The sequence below is a fragment of the Agelaius phoeniceus genome, chromosome 5 (genome assembly GCF_051311805.1).
Source record: "Agelaius phoeniceus isolate bAgePho1 chromosome 5, bAgePho1.hap1, whole genome shotgun sequence".
Classification (NCBI taxonomy): Eukaryota; Metazoa; Chordata; class Aves; order Passeriformes; family Icteridae; genus Agelaius; species Agelaius phoeniceus.
This window is the reverse complement of record NC_135269.1, coordinates 40,581,631-40,608,263: the sequence shown is the minus strand read 5'-3', so window position 1 is coordinate 40,608,263 and position 26,633 is coordinate 40,581,631. Positions and strand designations below refer to the sequence as shown.

At 40.6% G+C, this 26,633-nt stretch overlaps 1 protein-coding gene across 3 annotated transcripts in view; it reads left to right on the top strand.

The window, feature by feature from the left end:
• The window catches only part of TBC1D30 (TBC1 domain family member 30), a 52,416-nt gene that overhangs the window by 10,022 nt on the left and 15,761 nt on the right, over positions 1-26,633 (top strand). The window contains exons 1-5 of one of the 3 annotated variants that reach the window (XM_077178865.1): positions 12,965-13,291; positions 18,831-18,892; positions 19,289-19,354; positions 22,363-22,488; positions 23,369-23,554. In XM_077178865.1, coding sequence (XP_077034980.1) covers positions 13,093-13,291; positions 18,831-18,892; positions 19,289-19,354; positions 22,363-22,488; positions 23,369-23,554 — 639 coding nt within the window. In that variant the 5' untranslated portion in view covers positions 12,965-13,092. Of the gene's footprint in view, positions 1-12,964; positions 13,292-18,830; positions 18,893-19,288; positions 19,355-22,362; positions 22,489-23,368; positions 23,555-26,633 lie in introns of those variants that run through there. The other 2 variants (XM_077178866.1, XM_054631430.2) reach the window with 2 other exon arrangements.

Sequence of the window (26,633 nt, the reverse complement as noted above, 5' to 3'; positions counted from 1 at the left end):
TCTAGTGCTACTGTTATTAGGGAATTGGCTGCATTCAGAGCTGGGGTCTCTGCTGCTGGCAAGTTCCTGGGGACAGTGTGGAGCCTGCTGACTAGGAGATCATTATGTCCTTGAGGAAGGTGCTGCCTTCTGGCTCACTGCTGCCAGTCATTTTCCAGTTCAGTGCGCTGCTGTGTCTGGAGGGGTGAGATTTTCCTTAGAAAGGAAGGTGCCAGGGGTTCAGGGCTAGGTGGAAGCTGAGCAAAATGAGCAGCTGACCTCAGGGCACTTGTCTCTGAGAAGAGAGAGCCTTCAGTTGCCTGTTCACTTCTGCCTGTTGAGCATCAAACTTGGCCCCAGATGTGCTTCACACAGAAGCAGGTGGCTGCTCTGAGACATACCCTTCACCCACAGCAGTGTGCTGAGACCTGGGAGACCCTGCTCAGCCAGCTGTGCTCTCCCACTTCTGTACAAGCTGTGGGTGCTGTGAGATGAATAGCCATGCTCCTGCAGCCTTCCATCCCACCCCACTTTGAGTGCTTGCCCTCAAAGTTGGGGAGGTGGCAGACATCTGGGGTGAAGTTGTAGTGGGGCTAAAGTGGCCTGTCTGAGGTGTGTTGTGTAGGTGTGTCCTGTAGTTGGCCTCAGCCTCTAAAATGAAAGGTGCACCTTGCAATGACCACCTGAGATGGTGAGAGAATCAGCCACTGATTATTTAACTACAAATAGTTCTCTTTCTTTCCTCCCTCCCTTTCTCCCTTCCTCCCTAATAAATAGTTCAGCAGTATTTTTTTTAATGATGTAGAAACTTCATGGGATAGTAACAGCTGGATGTGGTTACAACATAGAAAAAATATTTTGCAGAATAAATATTTCATTGTTTATCATGGAACTGAACAGTAAATTCAGTAAATCATTCTGTAAGATATAATCTGGCTGCTTAATCTAGGCCCAGTTCACAACAGAAACTGCATATTATTTGGTATAGGGATGTACAGATCACTGTCCTGCAGCATTTGGTGTAGGATGTTGTTACTGTCCTTTGTCAGTGTCCTAGCAGCTGTGACAGCAATGAAACTGGTTGAGTTAGTGCTACACCAGAGGTTGTGTTTATTTTGGGAATGCATACAACTTGGAGGCTGGCTGCTTAGCTGCTTCTCCATATTTTTCTGTATAACAGCAATCCTGTTGCTGTTGTAAAGTCACAGCTAACCTCACAGGATTAGCTTTGTAACGCATGTAGAATTTTGACTCCACTGAATTTCACTTTGCATAACAGCTGTGCCATGAGAAGTTGATGTATTAGAGAGTGCTTGTTATATAAAATACTTCCTGAGTATTAGAAATAGGGATTAATGCAACAGATTATTATGTGTGGAGCTTTTTGGATTGCTTATCGAGCAATACTTGTAGTATTTCTATACTAATTTGCCTGAAAAAAGTGGTTCTCAAACCAGTGATCTCTTATTTCTCTGGTACTGCAGTGACTTTGGGAGGTGGGATTTGATTAGCTCAAATTGAGGAGGCATGCTGGAGGAAGGATGCTGCTGTTTGGAGACAGTGAACTCAGAACAGCCTGTTCTCTGTCTACAGTCCCAGTCCCTGTCAGTCAGTCATGGCAGTAGAAATAAATGGCAGCCACTGCTCTTCCCTCTGCTTATTTGCAGCTATTCAGATGGATACCTGATCAATGGTAAAGTTTTGCTAGTCCAATAGTTGCCTGAAAAACTGGAAAAGCTTTTATTCAGTCACCCAGGGATTATTGTGATCAAATGAGATGAAGTGCCAATTTCCACACAGTTTCAGGAGCAGTGTGAAACAGCTCATCCTGCTGCAGCCCAGAAGCTGCATGTCTGCCCTGGGGCAGGGCAAGTGTTGGCCATAGGGGCAGGAGTGGGGTGCAGGGCCCAGCTGAGCAAAGGGCTCAGATCTGTGTGCTAAAGTGTTTGTGTGCTTTGTGTGATGCACGTTATCAGCATCCAGGCTATAGCCTAGCAGTTCATTGCACTAACTGGCAATTTGCAAGGAAGCTGTTCCACAACCCATGGTGTGAGAAATGCACCTGGGTACATTCATATTTCACAAATCTTTACAGTTCTGAACTGATGATAGATCTGCTCTGATACCTGCAGGTAGTGAGCCACAGCATCTGTGGCAAATGTTGGCCAATCAAGGTGTAAGGGTTTGTGTGTATAAGCTCACAGCAGGGGTGGCTGTGTGAGCTGCATAACTGCAGTATCATATCACTTCAGCCTTTAATCTTTTTCTGACAAGCTTTTGGATGTGGAAGCAGCCTGAGAGAAAAAGTTCTCTTAGATTGTATGCATAGTCTTTCACACTTGTCTAGCTGAGTACTGCTTTCTTTTATTCTGCTGGGGGTTACAGTTCTGTAAAAGAAACCATTCTGTTCTTTTTCCTACTGAAATGCTCTTTTCTAAAAAAAAAAAAAAAACCACCAAAAAACCAACCCCAAACATTGTGAACTTATAGGAGGGTTAATGGGGCTTCAGTGAAAACATCCAACAGGATCTATGGCCTTTAAGTAACACAGATGCATTTTATCTCCAAGTGCAACACGCTAAACATTCTTTGGTCGCATTAGCCTTTGAAGAAAAGATTTCCTGGATACTGAAGATCAAATGGAGGATAACAGCTGCTTGGGATAATTAGTGCTAGGAATAGAATGATTTATGGAGAATCAGGCAGTGCCAGCAGCTATGTTTCTGCAGCTTTAAGATAGCTTGGTGTTTAAAAACAAGATGATAGAAAAGTGGGCTGTGGCACTTAGCCTGTTTGGATCAATAGTCCTGCTTATAATTCTGCACTGGAGCAGCTCTGAAGGAAGAGTTAAATGTGAATCTCAGATTTTTAAAATGTTTTTCTCCTTGAAGCTGTTAATAACCTGAATCTGATTTACTGAGCAGTAAATGAGTGCTCCTCACATAGCCTTGAAATTTGCCAGAGAAATCAAATCTATGTTCCATCTCCACATTAGATCATCTTACAAGCCTATAATTTATCTTTTTCTTAGTAAAATTTGGAACCTTCTTGCTATGTTTTGTCAGCAGTGAAACAGCTTCTAAATTTAGTTTCCTATAAATTATTGGTAACTTCCTAAAATCACAGAACCTGGTTCTGATCAACATGTTTTCTTTGCCATCCATACAATACATATGGCCAAATACAGACTATGTGCAGTTTTTGGTTCTTGGGCTGGATTAGGCATCATTAATAACTAACATTTTATTTTTGTGTGTGTGTGTTTGCGTGGTTTTCGTTGTTTGGTTGGGTTTTGGGGTTTTTTCCCAACATGTTATTGTTAATTTCTAGTCTTATCCAATGCTCATGGCAGAAATAGCTATTGGACCTTAGATCCTGAAGAAAAAATAATTATATGGTGAAACTAAAGAAAGTCAGAGTGGGGAGGTAATCAATGTACAGATATTTTTTTTTAAATTTATATTAATCTGAAAAGCTAAATATTACTGATATTTATAGTATTATCTAGAGAGGTCTAGAAGTCAGGTACCTATTGACCTGGACAAACTAGATATCACTGGACAGATAGATGGTATGAGACTCTTTGAAAAACAAACTTAATGAGACAAGACTACTTGAAGGCTGGCAGAAAAAGCACATGTTTAAAGAAATGATTTGAGTTATCCTGAGCTATGCAGTAGTAAGTAAATAGTCAGAGCTTTGCTGTTAGCCAAAAACTCGTGCTTGTGTGGTGGTGAACATGCTCAAAATCAATTTTAATGGCTCTAGGCTTCAGTACTAAATGAGCCTTTGATTAATCCTAAACACATCCAATTCAATGAACTTGCCTTGTAAGAGTAAGTTATGAACTGAAGTTTTGTCATTTAGCTATTGAGTCTAAAATCTTTGAGTAGTAATATTGTTGGAACTATTTTCTCCTCTTCATCTCACAAACTTCATTAAAGAAACTCTGTGTCAAACTTGCTTAACTGGCTAATGCGTATTTTTTTTTTTTTTTTTTTGAAAGTGGAGGTGGTGGTTTAAGGTTCCTTTGCTTTGCTAGCTGCTTTGTTTCCAGCACTTGGAGAGTATTCTCTGTGAAGCTACAGCCCACTTGGGAGATGAAGAGAATTGGGGTTGCAATAGCTTCATGTACATGCAAAACTTGGGGTTGCAATAGCTTCATGTACATGCAAAACTTTCTTTATGGAACTAGTGGCATCTACAAATGGGAACCACTGCATACATGATCAAAACACTGGAGTGGTGGTGCAGGCCATGCTATTGACAGGTCAAGGTTTGTGGTTCCAAGAGCTCTATGGTGCTTTTATGAGCTTCCCCAGTAGTCAGCACCATTCCCCTCTCCAACTGCAAAAAGGGTCATGTTCCTGTTCCTGTGGGGGCCATTGTACTGGGAGAGAGGATCCATGCTGGAAGCTGGACTCTTACCCTTGGGCAGTGCAGGACAGCCTGGCTCTTTGCTACATGTCTCATTGAAACCTTCCATGGGCTGAACCTAGTGTTTGCTGCATGTCCTTAGCATTACTGCAAATAACTATGAGTCAATGTATAAAAGGTATAAAATTTTATGTATAAATGTGGTCCATTTCTGTAATAATTCCTGGCCCCAAGGAAAGAGATTTCACCATTAATAATTTTTTTAACTTTGGCAATTAATTTTTAATCTACAATCTTTCCAAGTGTTCTATTTGTGGATAAATCTTGTCATGGAGATATAGGATCATTTTGCTTTTTTTCATTATGTTGGGCAGATAAAAATCCTGCTGTTTCTGGAATAGCAGTTCAGATCAATGAGGCTGGTGACTCACACTATAAAATTCAATTTGTATGCTAGGTGTTAAGCAAATAATCAGATTCTAATAAAGGAAGAGAAGTTCCATTTTAGATCTGGGACCTGCTATGACCTCCATTTTTCTGCAATATTATCTTAAGCATAACTACAAATCATATCTGTCAGAATTCTTTTTTTCATGTATTGCATTAGATTTTCTGCTGAGTTGATGACTTATTTTTTTAAATTACCATGTAGCATTTAAGCAGGATTCTGGAGTGAGTACTGGCCAACATATGCATTTACTTCATATTGTTTAGCAAGGTTAGGAAACGTTTCTTAACTTTTAAAATCATACTTTTCAGCAGTATTTTTTCATTACGTAGGCCTGTTCAACAATTTTACTTCTTAATATATGCCTTACCAAAATGATGTTTTGAATTTCTTTTGTAGATTCAAATAATTTCTCTGACAAAAAGAAGGTCATTTGCTCTCTGAAACCTCACTTCCATTCATTACTTCGTTTTTAATTAAAAGGTGTTCTCTCTTTATTTTATAGACCATGTCAGCATTGCTATGACTTTTATTCCAGTTGTTAACTCTAGAATTTATTCTGCTGGTTACTGCAGCAGTTAAAATATATTGTTACTTTAACAGTGCTTGCATGACACATCTTTTAGCTTGCTCACAAGATGCAACTATCTACTATAGCTTTACTGCTATAGTTGGCACGTGAAGGCAATAAGCAAAATAAATTGATTCTCCCCTTCCTTTTATTTTCTTCATCACTGTTCCTCAAGGGGCAATTATAACTTCAGAGTTTATTTGTGCATTTGAAACAAATTTAAAAAATATATTAAGAAATCTAGATGCTGTTGTTGACTTACAGACACACAGCCAATTTTACAACATGGAGACATCAATCCAATTATCCATCATTTTTCTCTGATTAAGGGCTTGTTAGAAGCATGTGGAACATAGCATTTGGAAACTTCTGCAAGCTCCTTTTTTGTTGGGTGTACTTTCCTCCTTTTGGAAGACAAAATATATATGAACAAAGAATTAAACATAAAGTGGACTTCAGCATTGGATTAATCACCTGTTTCAGTGTTTGTACATATGTTTTCATGAATGCTAGTGTGTGTGCTTTCCTCATGGTCATTGTAGATCTAGTCTGTCTTCCTCTTGTTGCTTTCATATCCAAAACTCTTCATAACCTACTTTTTTCTCTGTTTCTCTTTTTTCTCTGTCCCATCCTTATAATTTCTTACTTAGTATACAAGCTTGGCTCCTGCCTCCTACCTCCATCCCACATGTGTCTTAAAACAAGTACATTTTCAATTTCCCCTCATGCTGACATTTTCTTATAGACGTTTCACCATATTGAACATGTTGATTAAAACCTGATCTCTTAGCACTCTCATTGACCTTATGCATTCATGGTGTGTCCCTTGGAGCTCATGTCTGCCATGAAGGTCATAGAAACAATAGCAGCTCATATGTTAAGAATATTGTGGACTAGGCTTTTCAATCTCACCTGGTTGTTGACCTGTACTTCTCTGCTGTACTTCTCTGTCTGCTAACGTGTTTGCTAATGTGTTTTCTCTTCTTCTTTTTTTCTTTTTTTTTTCTGTTTTTTAAGCAGGCAGTCTGAGGTTTCATTGTACTTGTGCAGTACCTGTAGCAACAGTGCTGGAGCCCAGAATTGGGATTTGGATTTACAGGCACTGCAGTGAATACAAATAGCTTCAATAGTATATCAGGCATACTCAGTTGTGTAAGTTTGTTGTTCACTATTATTGGCATAATAAGGTAAACAACTGCTGTCTTGTGATCAAGCAAAATTAGTCTAAGCTCCTTTTTGTTTCCCACGTAGATAGTTCTGAGTTAAATCTGTGCCTTGTTCTTTCAGTGTAGCTGTTGAACCATATGTTAAAAGTTTCCACATCACATCCGTTTTGTAATGTCAGTAAGGTTTTAGGGTTTTTTTCTGAAATATTTGAGGTGCCTGTGATCTGTGCTGCATTATGTTTAAAAAACATGAGTCAGTTTCTACTTTTTGGAATTCTTTCAATTCTCTCCTTTTAAGCTCTGGGAACAGTCCATTCCCAGAGAATGGGAATGGGCCTGGAGTGAAATAAGCCACCCTTTGTACCCAGCCCATTGGCGTTAGTTGCTGTCACTTGTGTGCTCAGCATTTCTGAATTATCAGCAAATTTAAATTCTTCTATTCTCAAAACTAGTTGGACCTAGGAACTCCAGGCACTACAGAATACAAGCTTATTAATGGTGTGGTAGTGAGAGATAGTGACATAGGAGAGTTAATAATTTGTGAAGTAAAGCATTTGAATATTAATATATTCAAATGTGATGTGATGTGATTATATTGTAGACAGGTTTAAGAAAATCTTCCAGCTTATTGCTGAGGGGTTTTTTGAAGAACTCAGGGAAAACAGGAGCTTTTTGCTCTACTGGATCAAGTACAGATCTGGGAGATGGGTTTATGCAGTTCTGCCATTGCTGCCTGTAGCTCTGGCACTGTACAGATGTCAAGTCTTTCTGCATGTCCCTCATTCATTTGCACAGTTATGTATCTACAAATGGTAAGAGGTTATGAGTAGGTTCAGAGGGATTACAGGCACATCTGTATGTCTGTTTTAGCAACCTGCAATGCTTTTGAAGGCTTTCATATACTCACCTACACAATCCAATTGCATAAGCATCTTGTGCTACTCTATGAACAACCAAGGGATTGAGGGACTGCAGTCAGCCTTACCTGCACTGATTCACTGCCTTGGAATGCGGTGCCTCCCTAGATGGGAAACTGGTCATTGCAGCTCCATACCATTGTGCTGTAAACTGCTTTCACAATTGATTTGTATTATATTTTCAAGTGCTTTCACTAATGCTGGAGAACTGTGGCATACTTTTCAGGGTGTATCTGCCAGAAATTTCATGAAGCAATATGACTGTGAACGTTATTCAACTTGAAAGTACACTTATAGATGCAACTGTCCATCATTCCCAAAGAATAAATTATAACCTACACTTGTGTGCTAGCTCTATTGAGGGGACCTTCTTGTCTGCTCTCATCAATCCTGTCCTAGTGCATGCAAGTGTGTAGTACAGGAGGGAAGAGTGGATAATGTGTATGGGAAGAAAAGGGAGAATTAGGTAAAAAATCCCCAAATCCCACAAGTAAAGACCCTAACAAAGAATCTTGAGTCTGAAGTTCTGAATCCTGGTGGTGATGGCTGAAGGATCATGTAGTGTATATGCAGTTGTGAGTGTCTTACATGAGTTACAGACTTGTAGATTAATTTCCTGTTGAAAGATATATAGCCTACTAAGCAGTACTATTTAAATGATTGTCTCTAGATTAGTCCTCAATAGATATGGCTAAACATGCAAGCAATATTCTTTTTCAGATATCCTACTTATAAACAAGAGAATTTCCTAGCTCCTCTGTCATAAGCTCACCAAGAACAAGTGTGCTGTTTTAGGGCTTCCTTAAAAAGAAGGCTGTGTTAAAGTGTAATTACCATGCTCTCAGTTTTGGAAGGGGAAATAAGTAATAAGGTTAGGTGCCTGAAGTTTAAAGGAAGAGGAAACATTTGACTAGCTGCATGCTTCCTTAGACTGAATCATATAAATTTTGTTCTCTGTTCCTGGAAATCATAGATGTTATTTCCTGTCCATTGTGTAGTTTTTATTTTTGCTGAATACCTTTGTAGACAAGGATTGGCTCCGCAGCTTTTGTCTGTGATATTTAATATAGGACACAGCGAGGTCTTGACCTCTTTTGTGATATTTGTGTACAAAGTCATACAGATGATGACTAATGCAATGAAAAGCTGTAAAATATTACAGCTGTATTGATGAGACTGTAGTGTGTGAACACACTGCACCATTTTCCTGAGCCATTTTTCCTGCTTTCAACAAGTGTGTAGAATTAACCTTCTCTAGGCACAAATACAGTAGCAAAAATTCGTTTTTGTATTTTTTCTGGAACCATCCTTTGTGCATTAAAGACAACCCTGGATTACTTGTCTGGCAACAGAAACCAGCTTGATGGCAGAACTGAATCTGTTAGTCCACAATCATGTTTCTCCTTCTGCATGACACAAATCTCTGCCATAGGCAGGTGCTCCTGCAGCAGTGATGCAAACAGATACACAAAACAGTGCCACAGGCTCTGTGCTTGGTGTTCCACAGGGTAGTTGCAGGGAGCTGGAGGATCCCAGCACACACTCCCTGCACTCTGAGGTAGCACATCTGTACCAGGGGCTGTGGGCAGAGCAGTATGGGCCCTGCAGGAGGGGATGCTCCCCTTGCAGGCTCAGGTGGGAGGAGTGCTGGGCTGTGCCACCTCACAGGCTTCTGTGTTCAAGGGAACTTGTGTTCATGCCGTAGCATTGCTGTAGCACCTGTGCCCCTGTGGTGTCAAGGACCCAACAAGCCAGAGGCCTCTTTTCAAGCTGTCAGAGGTGGCTCCATCTTGTGTGTTGGAGGAGTGTGAAACTCCAGGTGGGTTGTGCTTGTTTTTAAGCTTTTAGGATCAAGCAGAAGGAAGCAGGGCTGTTTTTTCAGAGGGGATGTTTAATAATAGAACATACATAGAACTGGGTAGGATAGGAATTTTGTGCCCCAGTGGTGGAGATGGTTTAATGGGCTAAATGTATTTAAAATAGTTTTGCCTTCTGGGAGAATCTCAGACTGGCTTACCTTTTCTTGTCTCTAATGTGGACATATTTCATTCCATTTGTTTTCTCTTGTATACTGTCATTTGAAAGTGAATTTTTTTTTCTTTTGAGCCTCATGGTGAACTACAATACATGTCAAGACATATGTTGGTTTATTTGCTAGCTTCTGTCGAGCTATTTGAAACCCTGTGGTAATAGAGTTACATTTTCTGGATACATTTTTGGGCTCTTTAAAGTCGTATATTGAGCTCTGGGACTTAGCAGACAGCAACCCTATGATTTGATCAATATAATAGGTTTTCCCTTGTGGTTGCAATACATTTTTCCCCCTCATCCTATTGATATATATTTCTTTCTGCTATTTGCTGTATCATCAGCTGCTGTAGTGCTGCTGTTTAAGTGTAATTTCCAAAATCCTCTTGGACGAATCATATTACAGTATTATCATATAATATATTTATTTTTTCATGGATACATGTAATTTTAAGTATTTTTGCTGACATTGGTGTTGAGAATTGTGGCAAATAAGCTTTCTTCCCAGACTTTGACTGTTTTACTGGGATGTTGTGATGCAAATCAGAATTAAGAGAGGTCTCTACAATTTTCTGTGAAATAAAGGGGAGGATGTGGAGTTCATGAAATGAACAGTGACCCAGCTGAAGATGAAATACAGTGACCCAGCTGAAGATATCTTACCATTTTTAGTCTTTTAATTACATTCAGTCTTCTTAGCACACATCAGAAGAAAAGTGGGGAATTGTGCCTTCTAGTAATCCTGGGTTTGGGCAGTTAAAGCTCCATGCAAACAAATAGATTCTTTAAAAGTAGATTGCTCTGTGGCCCCATTTCTGCTGGCTGTCCTTCTGTTCCTGTCACTGCCCCATCTGTTTGTACTCACTGTCACTTTCTGTCAGCCTGTGTTTTACCTCATTGCCCCAGTGCAGACACAAGTGGGCTAAAGAACGGAGAGGTTTAAGGTAAATGGAGTTGGTCAAAACCTGGCATTGACCTCTGGACTGACCACCCTTTGATTGCAACAAAGGAACAAGAATTCACATAGTAGTCTTAATTCTGGCCTTAAAATGGCATGTGTGGCAGATGGTGGTAAGATTGTAAAGAGGTACCAAATGAGGAGGTAAGGTTTTTCAGTAAGTGACTCTCTTGTGTCACAGGGAATACACGAACTACAGAGGGAGGAAAAAAAGCAAAGTCTCAGGTTAATTATTACAAAATACTGGAGATGAAATATCTTGCCTAGCCAAACGTTTTTGATTTTTTTTTCCCTCAAAATCCTTTCTGAACGTCATCTGTCTTGTCAGTAAATGCGGATGAGGGCTTATGGACATGACCAGACTTCCATGCACTGGTGGATCAAACTAGATTCATGATGGTTGGCATGTCCTGCCACAGGCAGATTAGAGGCTTTGCTTGATCAGTGATTAAAACCCAGTGCCATCCACTTTTCTAGAGGCTAGGTTCTAGCCCTGAAGATATGTATATGTATGCTTAATGGGAGGCTTATCCCCCTGCATCTAAAATCCATTTGTACTAATGATCCAGTGAGTCATCAAACCTATTAGTATGGCTTGGCTTCTTCATTTTGTCTCCTGAACTTCGATTTTTGCACTTTTTCCTTCAGAATAACATTGTATTAATTGGCTGGCATGCGGGAAAGCTCCTTAATGGTGTGCTTGGAAGTATCTCTGTGCCCAGTCACAGTATGATTGTCCTGATTGTTTCCAGTTTTCTTGTAGAGACAAGATGACAAGTAGGAGAAATAGCAATGATGGGAATACTGAATTCTCATTTTGAGAGCTGGTTATCTTCATCAGCTAAACATTGATATCTTTCTTAGACCTGATTTCTAATTGTTTAAAAATTGGAGGTGACACAGTTTAGTGTGATGACTGATTCTCACTGTCTGGTTAGTGAGTGGTTTCTGAAATTTTGGTTATGGCTTCCAAGACTGGGCAACAGCGTGTGGTGTTGGATTAGTTAGTCTTGAAATGATCCAAGAATGATGTGGTGCTATTTGCAAAAGGTGCTCAAGCAAGAGGAGAATAATATTACAGAGTTAATATGGCTATTTCTGTATTTAAATGTTGCTGTTATAGTCCCATTGGTACAATCTGTACACCTAGGGAGACTAATTGATTTCAAATTTGATGCTTTAACCACTAAATCATCATCTCCAGCTGGCACTGAAATAAAGTGATTTGCATCATCTGCATCAGCAGGGAAGTGTCACCTTTGTTAAAAAAAGAACCACCGACACACAGACTTAATTATCTATTCAGAGTGCAAGCTAACAGCTCAAATGTAGTGACTTTTCTCCAAAACCCAAGCAGATATTTAAAGAGGCATGATCAAAATCACACTTCTCTGAAAGCTTAACAGTGACTTCTAAAAATAGTTATAACTGATTTTAAAAAGAGACTTGATTCTGTAGTTTATATTGTGTGTCTTTTATATAATTAGCTTTACTGCTTATCCGTTGCCAGTTTTCTCTCTTCATAACGTGACTGAGGAACACAACTTTTTAATAAAGGAGAAAAATGTTTCAAAGCTAGTTGTTGGCAGGTAGACTGAGACTTCTGGTAGTTTGGCCTTTGAGCCTGACTAATGTAGTGTGATAAATCTGCTCTCCTTCCACAAAAATGATGAGTGGTTTAGGTTATAAAAACTACCATTATTTCAAATGCTTTTCCTTCTTGTCAATCAAACCACTAGTTTGAGAATCTCTGAAACCCTTTTAAGATGCTCTTAGGCCAAATTGCACTGGAAAATGCATCTAATAAAGTGCTTTTGAACAGCTTCTTTTAACTACTTAGTGCCTGGCGTGTTACTTGTAAGTGCAGTTGCAATGTAGATTCATGGAAAAGGCTCTTATTTTAGCTGAGGATTGTTGTGGTTTGTGCAGAGGATGTTCAGGGTCTCTTTGCTGGTGAGTGAAAAACTGAAACTGTGCAGCATCTTGCTTGTGCTGCTGCTGGGGCTGTCACTGAGCAGGACCCCAGCCTGCCCTGGCACTGACATGCTGTTAAACTCTTTGCTCTCCCCCTGCTTCGTGGTCTGATAGTGCTGGTCAGACTCCTTCCCAGGACAGCTTTTTGAAAAAGGCAGCAGGATTATCTATATATGTCCAGCTGTCGGCCCGAGTCCCAGGTGAGAAGACCCTTCGGCGGATATTTCGCTCGTTTCATTCTCGGCAGAAATGTCAGTATTGCCCCCGTTAACAGGCGTCAAGCGCGCCGTGTCCGCATTGCCCGTGTCGGGCGGTCTCCGCGCAGCCCGGGGCTTGTGCAGCTGTCCCGAAGCCCTTTGGCACAGCTGAGCCCCACCACTGCCCCGGGGGCTCCCTTTATTTCTAACCGGAGCTGCTGCTCCCCTCGCCCGCTGCATTCCAGGTGGTGCTGGAGGAGGAGGAGGAGGAGAGGCTGCTGGTTTATTCAGGCAGTGATGCTAGGGTTGTGGGCGGGAACAGCTTTCTTTTTTTTTTTTTTTTTCCTTTCCCCTTTTTGTCTTTCTCCTCTCCTTGTCCTCCCTCTTCTCTCCGGCACTGGCACTTGGCGGTCTGCAGTGCGGGTCCCCGCACGCCATGCCCCCCAGCCCGCCGCCCTAGGGCTTGCCCCGGGCAGCATGCGGCAGGACCGGCTCACGGGCTCGCTGCGGCGCGGGGGGCGATGCCTGAAGCGGCAGAGCTCGGGCGGCGGCGTGGGCACCATCCTCAGCAATGTGCTCAAGAAGCGCAGCTGCATTTCCCGGACCGCGCCGCGCCTGCTGTGCACCTTGGAGCCAGGTACCCGCTCCGGCCGGCCGAGGCTGCCGATGCCGCCCCGTAAGCGGCTTAGTGGGGCGGGGGGAGCTGCCGGGGCCTCGGGGTCGGCTCGGAGAGGAGGAGGCGGCCGGCGGGCGATGAGGGCCGCGGGTAGGCGCGGGGGGCAGCGCCCGGGGGCGGCCCCGGCCCGCGGCAGATGCGCCTCGCCGGCCGCCGCTGCGGCAGCCCCGGCGGGGCCCGGCCGGCGCGGGGCGCCGCGGTCGCGGCCTGGGGCCGGCGGCGAGTCCGGAGCGCGGGGCTCCCGCCCGGGCTGCGCCGGCGTGGGGCTCGGAGCGGGGCCTGCGAGGTGGCCCCGGGCTGGGGAGCGGCCGAGGCACTGCGGCGGCTGCGAGGCGGCCCCGGCGGGGAGCGGGGCCGGGCCCCGGCGGGAGGCCGGGCTCGGCGGGGCCCTGCGGGGAGGCAGCGCGCTGCCCCTGCGCCGGGGGACTGCTCCTGCTCGTGTCCCGCCCGGCCCGCGATCCCGGCTACGCTCTCCCGATCTCCTGGTCCTTTCCTTACTCCTCCCGCCCGGCGTCGCCGCCTCGCAGCGCTTTTGTGTCGTCTGTCCCCAGTGCCTTTCTCCCTCCGTCTCCTCTCCCCCGAGCTCGGCGACTCAGCTTTGAGCGTCCCTCCCCGAAGTCTCCTCGCAGCCTCCCCAGACCTTTCCTGATAAACCTGCTACCTCTTGACCTGCCGGAGACCCCTCCTCCCGCCCAGCCTTTGTCTGCGGTAGGGTGTTGTCTAAATTTGCAACCATGCCTATACCAAGGGGAAGGCATCAGCTCTGCAGCTATGTTTTCTAGATCCTGCTTCAGTCTCAAAATCTTTTAAGAACTGGATGCTCAGCACACGACGTGTGTTTACTCCAGGGAGGGGGGCTCTCAACAGAAGCACAGATGGGTGATCATAAGTGAGTGCTAGATTCTAGTTGCCTGCCATCAAAATTTTGGATTTTTTAAAAAATGAAATATCAAGAAATTTAAATTCAATTTACCGTGTTAGAACTGTCACTTGTAGCTAAAACGTTGTGGATCTGTTGCCTAATTTTGGCATTTAAAAAGCATGCAAGCCAGAGATCCACTGAAACATAGAGCACTACATGGAAATAAATAAAGATCAGTTTCCCATTGTGCTAGCTGTGTGTGCATCAAGCACACAATGCTCACTGCCTCTGTGTTTGAGATGGGTTTCAGAAGCTGTTATTAATAAGGTCTCAGATACATTTTGGTAGATTTATGGGGTTGCTGTTTTCAAGGAAATTTTCCTGAATTGTAATTCTCAAAGACCCCTGTTCCAACAGTAGCCTGCTATTATCCCAGGTAATGACGTTATCTGGATAATGACATTCATGTATTTACACTCACACAAAGACCAGGGGATGTGATTGGGTGTAACTATGAATGCCACAGTCCTAAAAATCCCCCTGGTTTGGGATTTCCATATTGTTCACATGTAGATAAAGACAATAACACTGTTCAGGATATATGTTTTCATAGAGTGGTGGAGATGGGACAGCTAATGAACCCTTTAAAAATAAGCTGGATGAAATATTCTTCAGATTTACTTAATGTCTTTGTTAGCTGTCTGTATTGTGAAGTTTTTCTAGACTGGAGGTTTTAGATGTGCTTTGATACATCTCAGTGAGCTCTGACTCCTGGTGGAAGTGGTTTCATTCAATGTTACTCAGAATGTTACTTTTAGAGATAAATTGAAAGGCTAAGAATCTTCCTGAAACAGCAAGCAGCATACGGTGATAGTTTACGTTGACACTTCTCTTTCCTTGAGCATGGGCTCCTGCTGCACACAAATCTGCTTTAGGCCTTTTTCCTTGTTTATTTTTGATAAAATATTTATTTGCATTCTGTGGGAGAGGTTTCAACAGCTGTGAAGTACAGCTGAGAACCTATAGTGCTACTTTGCAAGATTAAAGCTACACCTGTATAGCTCACTAACATGCATCAAAACACATCATCTTCCTTCTGGTTTGATATTTCTGAAAAAAATCCCAGATTTTGCCCTATTCTTTTGTTTAATGTTGCTGGGGGTGCACTGGGAATTTGATTTTGTCACGGTACTTGGCTGCCGTTACTTTTCTCTTCTCTTGTGGCTCTTTGTGTGGTTCTGTGCTACATTTTGGTTATGCAGAGGAAGACTGCTAGGGTTTGGGAATCCTAGGGATATAATCTTCCCTCTTACAGCCTTTTCTTGTCAGGAGTTATTGTGTATTTTACACAGGAAAGGACTGTGGTTGGGGAGGGGGATTTTCCTCATTTTAAATTCTTTTATTTTTTATATAACTTTTCTCCAGTGGTTTCTGGTGACAGGCTTGGAAGGGCATTGAACAGAGCTTATTTTGGCATTCCCCTACCTTTCAGAAATTTGTTGTCAAGCATGTACCTTTGTGTGTCCTTGTATTCATGGAGCTAATAATTCCAGAGTGTTCCCAGCATATTCCTCCTCTTATGAGTTTATATGCTTCTCAGGCATGAAGAATAAGTTGAAAGTGTATGAACTGGAGGTGATATTTAGTATGTCAAATGACACTATAGCCTGGCTGATTTGATGTGAAAGGACTGAGTTGTACTGACAACACTAAAAGTAAAATATACTGCTCTATGTGTGGTGCATCTAGACCAGGCTGTCCCTGCTGAGGAGCTGGGAAGAAAAGTTCTCTTAAGGCCTGAAGGGGTATTTTTTTGCAAAAAGCATGTGTTTATGTAAGGGAGAGGAATGTGACCCAAAGATGGAGGATTGTTAGAAATGGGAAAATCCAGTGAAAATAGGTGCAGACATGCAGTAGGGTTGTATGGGTGTGGGGTACTGAGGGGGAAGAAACTATTGGGGAATCTAAGTTAGTTTATGGAGAGAAGACAACTGAATACAAAAAGGGGAATAATGGAGAAAGGAAGGATTAGGAAACCAAGAGAGGCTGAGTTAGGGATAGGCATTAGCTTCCTTGAAGCTCTGAAGCTCAGGGACAAATCCCTTGAGCCGAGTGCAGAAACTACCATGTAGCAAGATGATTCTTGTGCCAGAAGTAAGTAATGGGCAAAGAGATGCTGCTCCCATTTTGCTGGTTACCTTCCTTGCTCTCTCTGTATGGTTGTAGCTTTTTGTTTACATGCTTACTTGATGTATTTTTTATTAAGCAATGTTGTTATTTTTTGATTTTAGGAAATATAAATTCTTTAAAATGGATGGGAATGAGGAACAATTCATATATGCTCTGGGGTTCATTCCCCATGGTTCTTCCCCTCCCCTCCCCTCCCCCAAAACTGTCGCATAATTTGATTTGGAAAGTACTTCTAATGGAGAACAAATTAAGGGGCACAGATTCTGTTGTTTTTACAAGAGGTTGTCTTGCATGGCCTGACCAAGCAGTTCCTCACCATGCTGAACAGAGTGTGTTGTATAGTCTGGTGCTACCATGTGATGTAATTCTCATTTACAGTAATATTCACACCTGTCTTAATTGTTTGCTGTGATTTAATTAACTTTAGTAGATGGATGATCTCGTTTCAGTCTCATTTAATCAAGGGTCTTATTTGAAGGGTCTCATTTCAGTCTCAGGAGGGATATGTACTTTGTAGTGTGAGCTCCCTGGTCATGATGCTCATGTAACTATAGATAGATTTTTCCTTGCTCTGAGCTTTTATCTTGCTGTACTTGATCTTTTGAAGACCTGGAAGTATCTGCTTGTGTCTTTCTTAGTAAGATTCTAAAACAGACAGAAAAGTTGTTACTGGGATCTTTTAAGTCTTAGAAAACTGTGAGTAATTAATATTTGGCTGCTGGGTTGAAATGAATATATGGTTATTTTGGAAGGCTATTGGTTCTTTGCTGCAAGGTAGTGTTAGATAATGTGTCAGCATCTGTTACTTTAACAAAAGGAGCTCTCGGTCATGATGTATATTTGTATGTATTAGGGTTTTACATTACTTACTTTTTTTTGCCTGAGAATGAAGTTCACATTTTCCAATTTCAGCAAACGTGATACAATTTAATCTTAGGTTGCTGCCATTGTTACATTGCTTTGAATTATTATGAAAAGATTTATCTATTAGGAGCCCCTGCCGAGTGCCATTGCGCCATGGGAAGGAATACTAATAAACAGTTACTTCCAGGAATAGCTATTAATCCTTCCATGTTTTTTTAAGACATATCTATTATGGTTAGAAGTCTTTATTTTTCTAGGTCTGACAAGCATGTCTTTTAGATCTGAAGCAGGGAAACAAGGGCACTAATCCCCAGGTCACAGTGATGCAATTCTAAAACGCTAAAATTTTAAACAGTGCTGGAGTTTGTGTCATTTTTTTCTTTGTTTCTATTCACTCAACCCCAACAAAGAAAAAAAAAGCCATGGAGAAAAAGGTTTTGTCTTTAAGTATATAATTATCAGGTAGTAAGGCTTTAAAATTACTTACCACTTCAGTATGCAAATGCTCAAAGGCATCTTACATTCCATAAATAGCAAATGCCACTACAGTTGGGTTTTCTGTCACACTTGTAGGTTTAGACCTCCAAAGAACTGGGTATTACTGGTGAGTTGATTAGCATGGATATTAAATACTTAAAACCTTGCAGGATTATAATCAGTTTGGGTTTTCTGTGTGTATGTATATATATGTGTGTATGTATATATATATATTTCTATGTTAAAACTGTTTGGCTTCATATTCTGGAAAGATGAGAAGCTATGCATAACATAATTGTAAATACGGAACAATAGCATTGTGTTAAATTGTGGAAGGAAAATAAAAGAGGGCTTCATCCTTCATGCCAGCCAATGGGAGGGAGGGGATGTGATCTGATGCTGTGTTCAGCACCTGAGTTCTGGACAGCGGCACTTGAAGGATCAAGGAATTGTACGTTCAAACTGTGGGATGGAAAGAAAATTAAACATTTTACTGTTGATCATGTTGATCATACTCCAGTGCCATGTTGGGATCCACTTGAGATTCTGGTATTTTATGTAATATTGTATGAACAATTACTAGGCCTGCTTCATAACAAGTAAAATAGTTTGCTCATATGGCCAAAATAAAATCTAAGCTTAAATAACAGTACCAACCAAATGTGTGTTATGGTCTGAGGAATTTGAAAAAAAAAATATTCTTAACAGTAAAATAATTTTCACACACCAAACTTATGAATTAGTTTTGATTGACTTAATGTCAAGAAGCTGGCATAGATGAAAAGAAACTGTCTGTGCATCTGTATTTTTCTGTGGATGTATATAACAGTTTGCAGTGTAGTAGTATAGTTTGTAGACCAGTGAACTATATGAATATTAGTGAAATGAGTTGTGCCAGAGTACATCATTAAAGAGAACATTTCTGCATTTTAAAAACATTTTGTCTGTGTACTTAACATGTTCCTGGAATCCACTGTGAAGATAAAATTCACCAAAACAGGTTAAAATGTAGTTATTAAAAATGGAAGATAAAATTTTGTGTTCTTGTTTCAACTGTGGGAATTTTGTGTTTGGGGTTTTTTGGCTTCTTTTTGTCTTCTGAGCTAAATGAAATAACGAGCTTTTTTTTTTTTCTTTTCTTTCTAGGGGTTGATACAAAATTAAAATTCACTCTTGAGCCATCTTTAGGTCAAAATGGTTTTCAGCAGGTAATTTGATTTATTTTTTTTCTTGAGTTTGTGAAGGAGTGGGTTCTCTGCAATCAAGGTGCTTGCGCTAGTTCAGAAGTGCATTTGTCATCATAATATCAGCATATTATTTGCAATTGCATCAAGAGCTGTTTAATTCATATTCAGAAAATGGAATAGGCTTTCATTGTTTGCTCAGATATTTCCTAAATCCTTGTGTCCTAGAATAGTATACTTTAGTCAAATCGTCAAGTAATTAATCTGTATCTTCCCTCTGAGTGGATTAAGCAGTTAAACTCTGACATGTGTGCAGTAAAATGAAATGAATGTGCATGTCTGCAAGGTAGCAAATGTTGCTATGCTGTAGTATTAAACTAATGATGGATATTTTACATTTTGGGATGCTTTTTCTTTTAGTGGCATGATGCCCTCAAAGCAGTGGCCAGATTGCCCACAGGCATCCCAAAGGAATGGAGGAGAAAGGTAGGTAGACCTCCATGCTTTGTGGGCCATATTGCCTGTAGGTTTCTCAGGGGAGGTGAATTACATCAATATTATCTGTTAATGGGTTTTGTAACGAATATTTGGACCTTTTAAGTTGTACTGGGGATTTTTCCTTGTTTTCATTATTCAGTGACAGCCTCACAGGGCAGATGGAAAGGCTGAGGAGACAGGTAAATATGATGTTTTCAATAGTTGGGTTCTTTCTGCTTGAGGCTTAGGTAACTTATTCTGGTGCAGATGTTATTGCCTCATACTGTCAGTCTCAAGAAATTGCACTGGTGAAATTGCCCCCACAGCTGAAGATAACTGAAAGGAGAACATATCTGCAGTGTAGGATGTCGCATTTACGAAGGTGAAGTTGATAGATGGTTAATGCTGACAAGAATGCTCATAGAAACAGTTGTTGGGGAAAAGACAGATTACCAAAATTAGGGAAGTTCAAAGTCAGGAGTGATGTAGAATGGCAGAGTGCAGCATTAATGGGAAATTGCACTGAGTGTTGTAGAAAAGGGTCCATTGGGATTTTGCCAGACTTACTTTATTGCATTCTTCAACTTTTGAAGTCCCCTAGTATAAAAAGGGGCATGTCTATTAATTTTTTCTTAAAAACTGAGTCACTCAATCTCAGCTTTAAAACCACAGTTTTAATAAAAATAATATTTTTAAAGATTTATAAAATATGTAGTTCCATGTATAATATATAATAATTAATTTTAATATAGAAATTATAAATTATAATTGTGTAATTATAATTTTATATATGATATGAATTATAAATTATATAAAAATAGTATAGTTCCACATATTTCTGATGTATCGGCTTAATTTCTTTTTCCTGTTTTTGCTGTCTTTCCAAACTGAACTCTACCTCTTTACAAATCAGGAGAGAAGGAAGAGAAGACTTTGTGGCATTGTTTGCCTCACACCACGATGAATTTATTTTTAATCTACAGCTTCAATGAATCCTTATACCCATCTAACAGCCTTTTTTCTTTCCTGAAATATTCTTTTCTCACACTCCAAAAAGTGTCTCAGACACTTTTCTGTGGTACATGAGTGGCAGGGGTCACAGAATCTCGGAAGGGCTGAGTTTGGGTGGGACCTCTGGAAGTCATCCGGTCCAACCCCTCTGCCCAAGCAGGGCCACCTACAGCTGGTTGCCAAGGACTGTGTCCTGGTGACTTCTGAATATCTCCAAGCACAGAGATTCCACAACCTCTCTGGGAAATCTTTGACAGTGCTCAGTTGCCCTCACAGTGAAAATGTGTTTCTTGATGTTTGAGGAGAACCTCCTGTGTTTCTGTTTGTGCCTATTATCTCCAGTCCAGTCACTGGTACAGATGACAAGAGCCTGGCTTCCTCCTCCTTGCACCGTCCTTTCAGGTGTTTATACACACTGGTAGGATTTCCCCAAAGCTACCTTTTCTCCATTCTGAATGGTCCCAGCTCTCTCAGCCTTCCTGCATAGCAGAGATACTTTGCAACTGGGTGTCCCCAACATATATTGATTGGTGCTTGGGATTGTTTCTCCCCAGAGACAGGATATTGCTCTTCTCCTTGTTGAACTGAATGAGGTTCTTGTCAGACCATTTTTCCGTCCTGTCAAGGTGTCCTTGGGCTTGTCAGCCACTCCTCCAAGTTCTGTGTAATCAGCAGACCTGTGTGTGCTCTGCCACATCATGCAGCTCAGATCTGTCTTTCCTTTTCACTCTGCCCATCTCTGTGTTTGCTCACATGCTCGCATGATGCTAACCAAAGAAGTAGTGATGAAAAGAGATCTTTTTACTGCCATTCCCTGGTTCACAATGATTTTAAGGTAGATACCAAAATAGAGGAAGTATTTTGTGGTGGCAGTCTGCTGATTGCCTCCTTTGCTGTCAACAAAAGGAGCAGGTTGACATCTGCATTATTGTTGTGGCATGTGGGCTGGCAGAGATAAAGAATCCAGTCAAACAGCATCAGTAGGGTGTCAGCAGTGCTGAGGCTGTTGGGAGGCAGAACAGTGGCATTCATCCACATGAGTCGCTTCACAAAAGTGTAGAAAGAGACATTTAAATGCAGAAAACATGAGATTCTGTGAGCTGTCTATAAATTCCTTCATCATGCAGCTATCTCAGTGTTTAAATCTGTGGGAAGTGTCTACATTGCTTTTCTCACTTGAGTGAATTAATGGCTGATATAAAACTTGACCAGTTTGCTTTCATGATTTCTTTCAGTTTCCTGAAAAAAAGGTCCTTTATTGTTACTTGTTGTCATTGTATGGTCTGTCATGTGCCTTTCATGGTTCAGGAAGTTTTCAAATTTTTAATAAAGGTCCAGCCTTTGTCTTGGATACACATGCATAAATCTGTTCTGGCAATTATTAGGCTCTAAAAGTCATGAATATGTTTGTTTCAGAACTCCCTGTAGCACCAACAGTTTAGGAAGCCCTCTTGTAAGAGTAAGTTGTTTTGATCCAAATCATGCTTTCAGATGAATCCCAAATGGTGAATACTAGATGCTGTTTGTTCCGCAAACTCATCAGAAGAGACTTCTGATAAAGAGAAGCACCAACACTGCTAGATTTCTTTTGGGAGTTTCCAGGAGACGTATCCATGGTTGAGTTTGAGGAAAGCCAGCAGCAGTGTTATCCTTTTATCAAACTCTTTGTTGGTTATGAGGATAGAAGATCTGAACTGACAGAGGGTCCTTGCCTTGTGTTTCCATTTTGGAGGGCTCCTGTGAATTCACTGACAGCTGACTTGCATCTTTGGAAGCAGCCCGCAGATCTGGATGTTTAATGCTGGCCATTTTCTTCCTTTCTGTCTTAGGGAGCAAGGTATTAATTTAATTGTGCAAAAATTGTTGTGGCTAAAATCCTCTTCTGCATATTTCAAATTTAACAGCAGATCACTTATGGGTGAAGCTGATAAGGTTCATCTAACAATATATATTGACACTTGATATTTTATCAGAGAAATAATTAATTTTGCCGTACGTATTTCTAGGTTTGGTTGACCCTGGCTGATCAGTACTTACACAGTATTGCCATTGACTGGGACAAAACCATGCGTTTCACATTCAATGAAAGAAGTAATCCTGATGATGACTCTATGGGCATCCAGATAGTAAAGGTAGCCAGCTAATTTGTTATTTCTTTTTTAATTCTTAGATGAAAAATTGACATTTGAATTTGGATTTATTTTCATCCCTGCAACTGCTTTAGCAAAAAATGTATCTTAATTCCCTTTGGCCCACCAAAGGTTTTTTTTTGGCTGCTTTGTTCCTTTTGCACTAGTCTGGTTAGTGTTGGCTGGGAAAAAGATGCTATTTCTGGGTTTTTGTCCTTTCATTTTTACTTTCTTTTGATTTCAAAAAAGTGCTGGAGTTAATGAAGACAAAGGAACATAAGTGGGTTTTTTCCTTCTCTGTAAATAAACACAAATGTTTTCTGGGAGTAAAAGCATATTCTAAAATACAGCAAATGAGCATTCTTCAGTTGTTTTACAGGAGTGAAACACATTTGCCTATTTGTATTTCTCAGCTGATTAATGTTTAATATTTAAAGCAGTCAGCCATTTTGTACATTTTGCCTTTCACTTGTAAATCAGTTAAATTTCAAGGACAGTGTCTGGCTTGTGTGTTTGGAAAAGTCAGTTATCTACTAGTTCTTCTATACTTTGATAAAAACAGGTGCTCTTTTTTGTTCAATTAAGTAGCTGTTGTGCCTTGCCTGTTTGAAACCCAGAGATTTATTAACATCTTCTGTGGCAATGCCTTATAAATATCTTTTAGGGGACTTGTTTACTTAAGAGCTTGCTGAAACTATTTCTTTTGGGCAAGATAAAGATTTAACAGATTAAAAAAGAAACATTTTCATCAACTTTGGGAGTATGTACTGGGAGGGTGGAGATGGAAGGAAAACTGGGACAGGAAAGAGATCTAAGAGGGGACGGAAAATACACATCTTTTCTCTGCTTGTCTTGTCTTTTTTTTTTTTTTTTTCCTTTAAAGGACCTTCACCGAACTGGCTGCAGTTCTTACTGTGGCCAGGAGGCAGAGCAAGATCGAGTGGTATTAAAACGTGTTTTGCTGGCTTATGCCAGGTGGAATAAATCTGTTGGCTATTGCCAAGGATTTAACATACTAGCTGCACTTATTCTGGAAGTAATGGAGGGCAATGAAGGGGATGCCCTGAAAGTGAGTAATTTTTTTTTTCCAATGTTGAAAATTGCTTTTACTTAGTGAACTTTAGAATAAACTAATGTATGAATTTTGTATACAGACTAATGAACACAACTCAAAAGAGTTAGCTGATTTATATTGGTGAACTTTTTATTTTGTTATCCTGTCTCAGCTAAAATGAATAGTTTGAATGTTACCAGTGTTAAATTTTTTTTTGAAAAAAAAAAAAATGCGACCACTGCTACTTACTATAGGATATCTTATCCCATAACCCCAAATCTGCTTGCAAACACTATAGGTAGCTGAAGTATTAGCATTTCATGATCAGCATCTTATGTGGCAGCTCCATGTGAGGCAGCTGATAAATTGGCTACATTTCGAAGCAAATCCTAGGGAAACACTAAATATTCAAAATGAACATAAGTCACTTTGAAGCTAATTTCTGGACTACATTAGTCTTGCTGTGTTTTTTTTTCTTAGATGGCTTTTATTTTAAATAAAACAAAGCTTCATGAAATTTATAATATGTCAGAAAATGGAAATACAGTTTACTGGACATGGTTTAAGGTTTGGTAAGATCATGTGCAATTTCCTTAAATAAATTTGCTCATATGTGTGAGTTGGGTCAAATTAATAGAAGATGACTGTGACTCTTCAGATACCGAGCTGTTTATTTTGCTTTAGACAATGATTTAAATATGGTAAATATTTAAATTCACTCCTAAATAGTGCTCCTATTATTATAGAGCTCCTAAAATATAAAGCTTGTGGCAGTAGATGATATTTAATCCTTCATTCTAGACAACTGCCTGTAATAGGAAAAAAATACCATAATATAGCAACTTTATATCAGAAAGTAAAATTTCCTTTCAATAATTCTTGCTTAAGATTTCCTCAATATTTTAACAGTAATTTATCGCATTATCCTATAGGAAATAGGATTACCCAAGGTTTATGAAGTCCAAGTTGATGATAAGAACTGTGTGCATCCTTGTGTTGTCTGTTATTGTGAGTTGTGTCAGGCTCCTTGTGTGGAGGAGACAATAAATGGAGCCAGACTGCCCCAGGGAGGTAAAGCCCTGAAGGCTGTTTGCACCAAAACTGGTCTTACCTGGGAAGAATAAGAATGGAAAAAAAAAATTATTTCTTTTCCAAGCTCAGTGTGGGCTTTGCAGGGTTGGAATTTTCCCAGAAGACAGAGGGAATAGGGGAAGGGTAAGAAAAGGAGCAGGGTGGAGGAGGAAATAAGAATTTGGTATTAGCATGTGATGGTTTTGCTGTAGTCACTGCCACCTAAAGCAAGCAGTGAGTGAGCAGCTACAGAGGCCTGTAAAGGTACCCTGAGGATTGTAGCTATGGGGTAGCTGTGCTGGGGTTATTGTAGAATCTGGGAGTTAAGGGAGCAAGGGTATCCTTAGGTCTTGCCAGTCAGGTCTCATTTCTGGGGAGGACATTATAAACAAAAGCTCTGTGTTTGGAAAGCATCTCCCAGGGGCTAGGAAACAGAAGGTATTACTGATGCCAAGGGGCTTTAACAGCACAGGACCCAACATGGTAGCTTCAGTGAATGCCCAGCCAGTGATACTTGAGTGTTAGCTAGTTAAGGTAAGCATTATGTTAAATCCCTGGAGTTGCCTCAAAGTTAGCCTGCAGAAATTATGGTAAACAAGAAAATCCCATCTTGCGTGAGTAGAAGCTATAAAAGTCTCATAGATATTGAAACATAAAAAAAATTTTCTTGCATGTTATTGCATGGAAATGCTACAGAATCAAATAATAAAAATAATTTGTAGAGATGTGTTACGAAGAAAGTATCTATTGCAAACTGGTAAATGCATGAACTGCTTTTTTTTTAAAAAAAAAAGTCTTCTCAAAGCAATTCACATGTTGGTGAAACAGAATGAACTTCAGTGTTGAAAAAGACTTCTGTTCTTCTCTGTGCTCTCATATATCAGAGATCAATGAAGTAATACTTTTCAGTGGGAAGGGAGCAAAGGCCTCTATAGAAGGGTGTCTTTCACATGGGGGTTTATAGCTTATGTCATAAGGAATTAATGAAAACACAAATGGCATCATTGTACATTAATGTTGCTATATTAAGTTACTCTTCCATTGTTTGAAATATATCTAAACAAAATTAAGCATATTTTCACAAGACTGTGGGGTAACCCACTATTCAGCAAAGGTTACATAATGCATCTGACAAAATACATGTAGAAGCTGTTGATTTGCCTTTGTTGACTACTGTTCCACATGCTTTAAAGCATGGAACATAAGACTGCTATTGCTGGAGAAATCTTTCAAGGACAAGTGGCAGTATGTGGTCACAAGCAGCTGGGAGAGAAAAGAGAGCAGTAAGGCTCTGTCAGGTGGTGCTCTTGGCAGTCCTGTGTCTGAGAAGCTGTTTCTGTGGGCCTCTTCTGAAAAGAGAGGGATTGGAAGGAGGACTGTCTCCTGTATGTGAAGGTGCAATGCATCTCTTGAGAATGAAGGTCTTTATGAAACATGGTAAGGATGCTCATATGAGAGAAATGTAGAAGAGATACAGATGGGATGACTGCAGGCTCTCTGGATGTGGTTAGTAGAGTGGCCACAGAGATCCTAAAAGATCCTGAAGTGAAGGGTCAGTGTCTTCTGTTAGGCTGATGATAATCATCAGCTTCTGCATGTTTTTTGTTGCATTTCTTCATTCTCAAAAGTTTGACAGTATCCATTTAATTCCTTACCATCCATGTAGTTGAGCTACCTCACTTGAAACAGATGTCTGCTTAAAATGTCTCACGCTGCTTAATTTAGCACCTTCTAAAGTGACAAGATGGAGTGCAGCATATGGTAACAAATCACAGTAAAATATATGGAGAATTTCTTTTTAAAGAACAGTGCCTTGCATTTTGGAGAGGCAAAATAGGGGATTTGCAAAATCAGTCTTCTAGTTGTGGCATTAACCAGAGAAGGGATAGTGAGACTCTCCAGCAGTGGAGAATCTCATAAACAGTTCCAACATCAGAAGTGTCAAAAATTGTTTTTGGTGGGGGTAATGCTGCCAGCTTGGGCATAGCTTACTGTGACATTGATTTCAGTCATTGATTTCAGT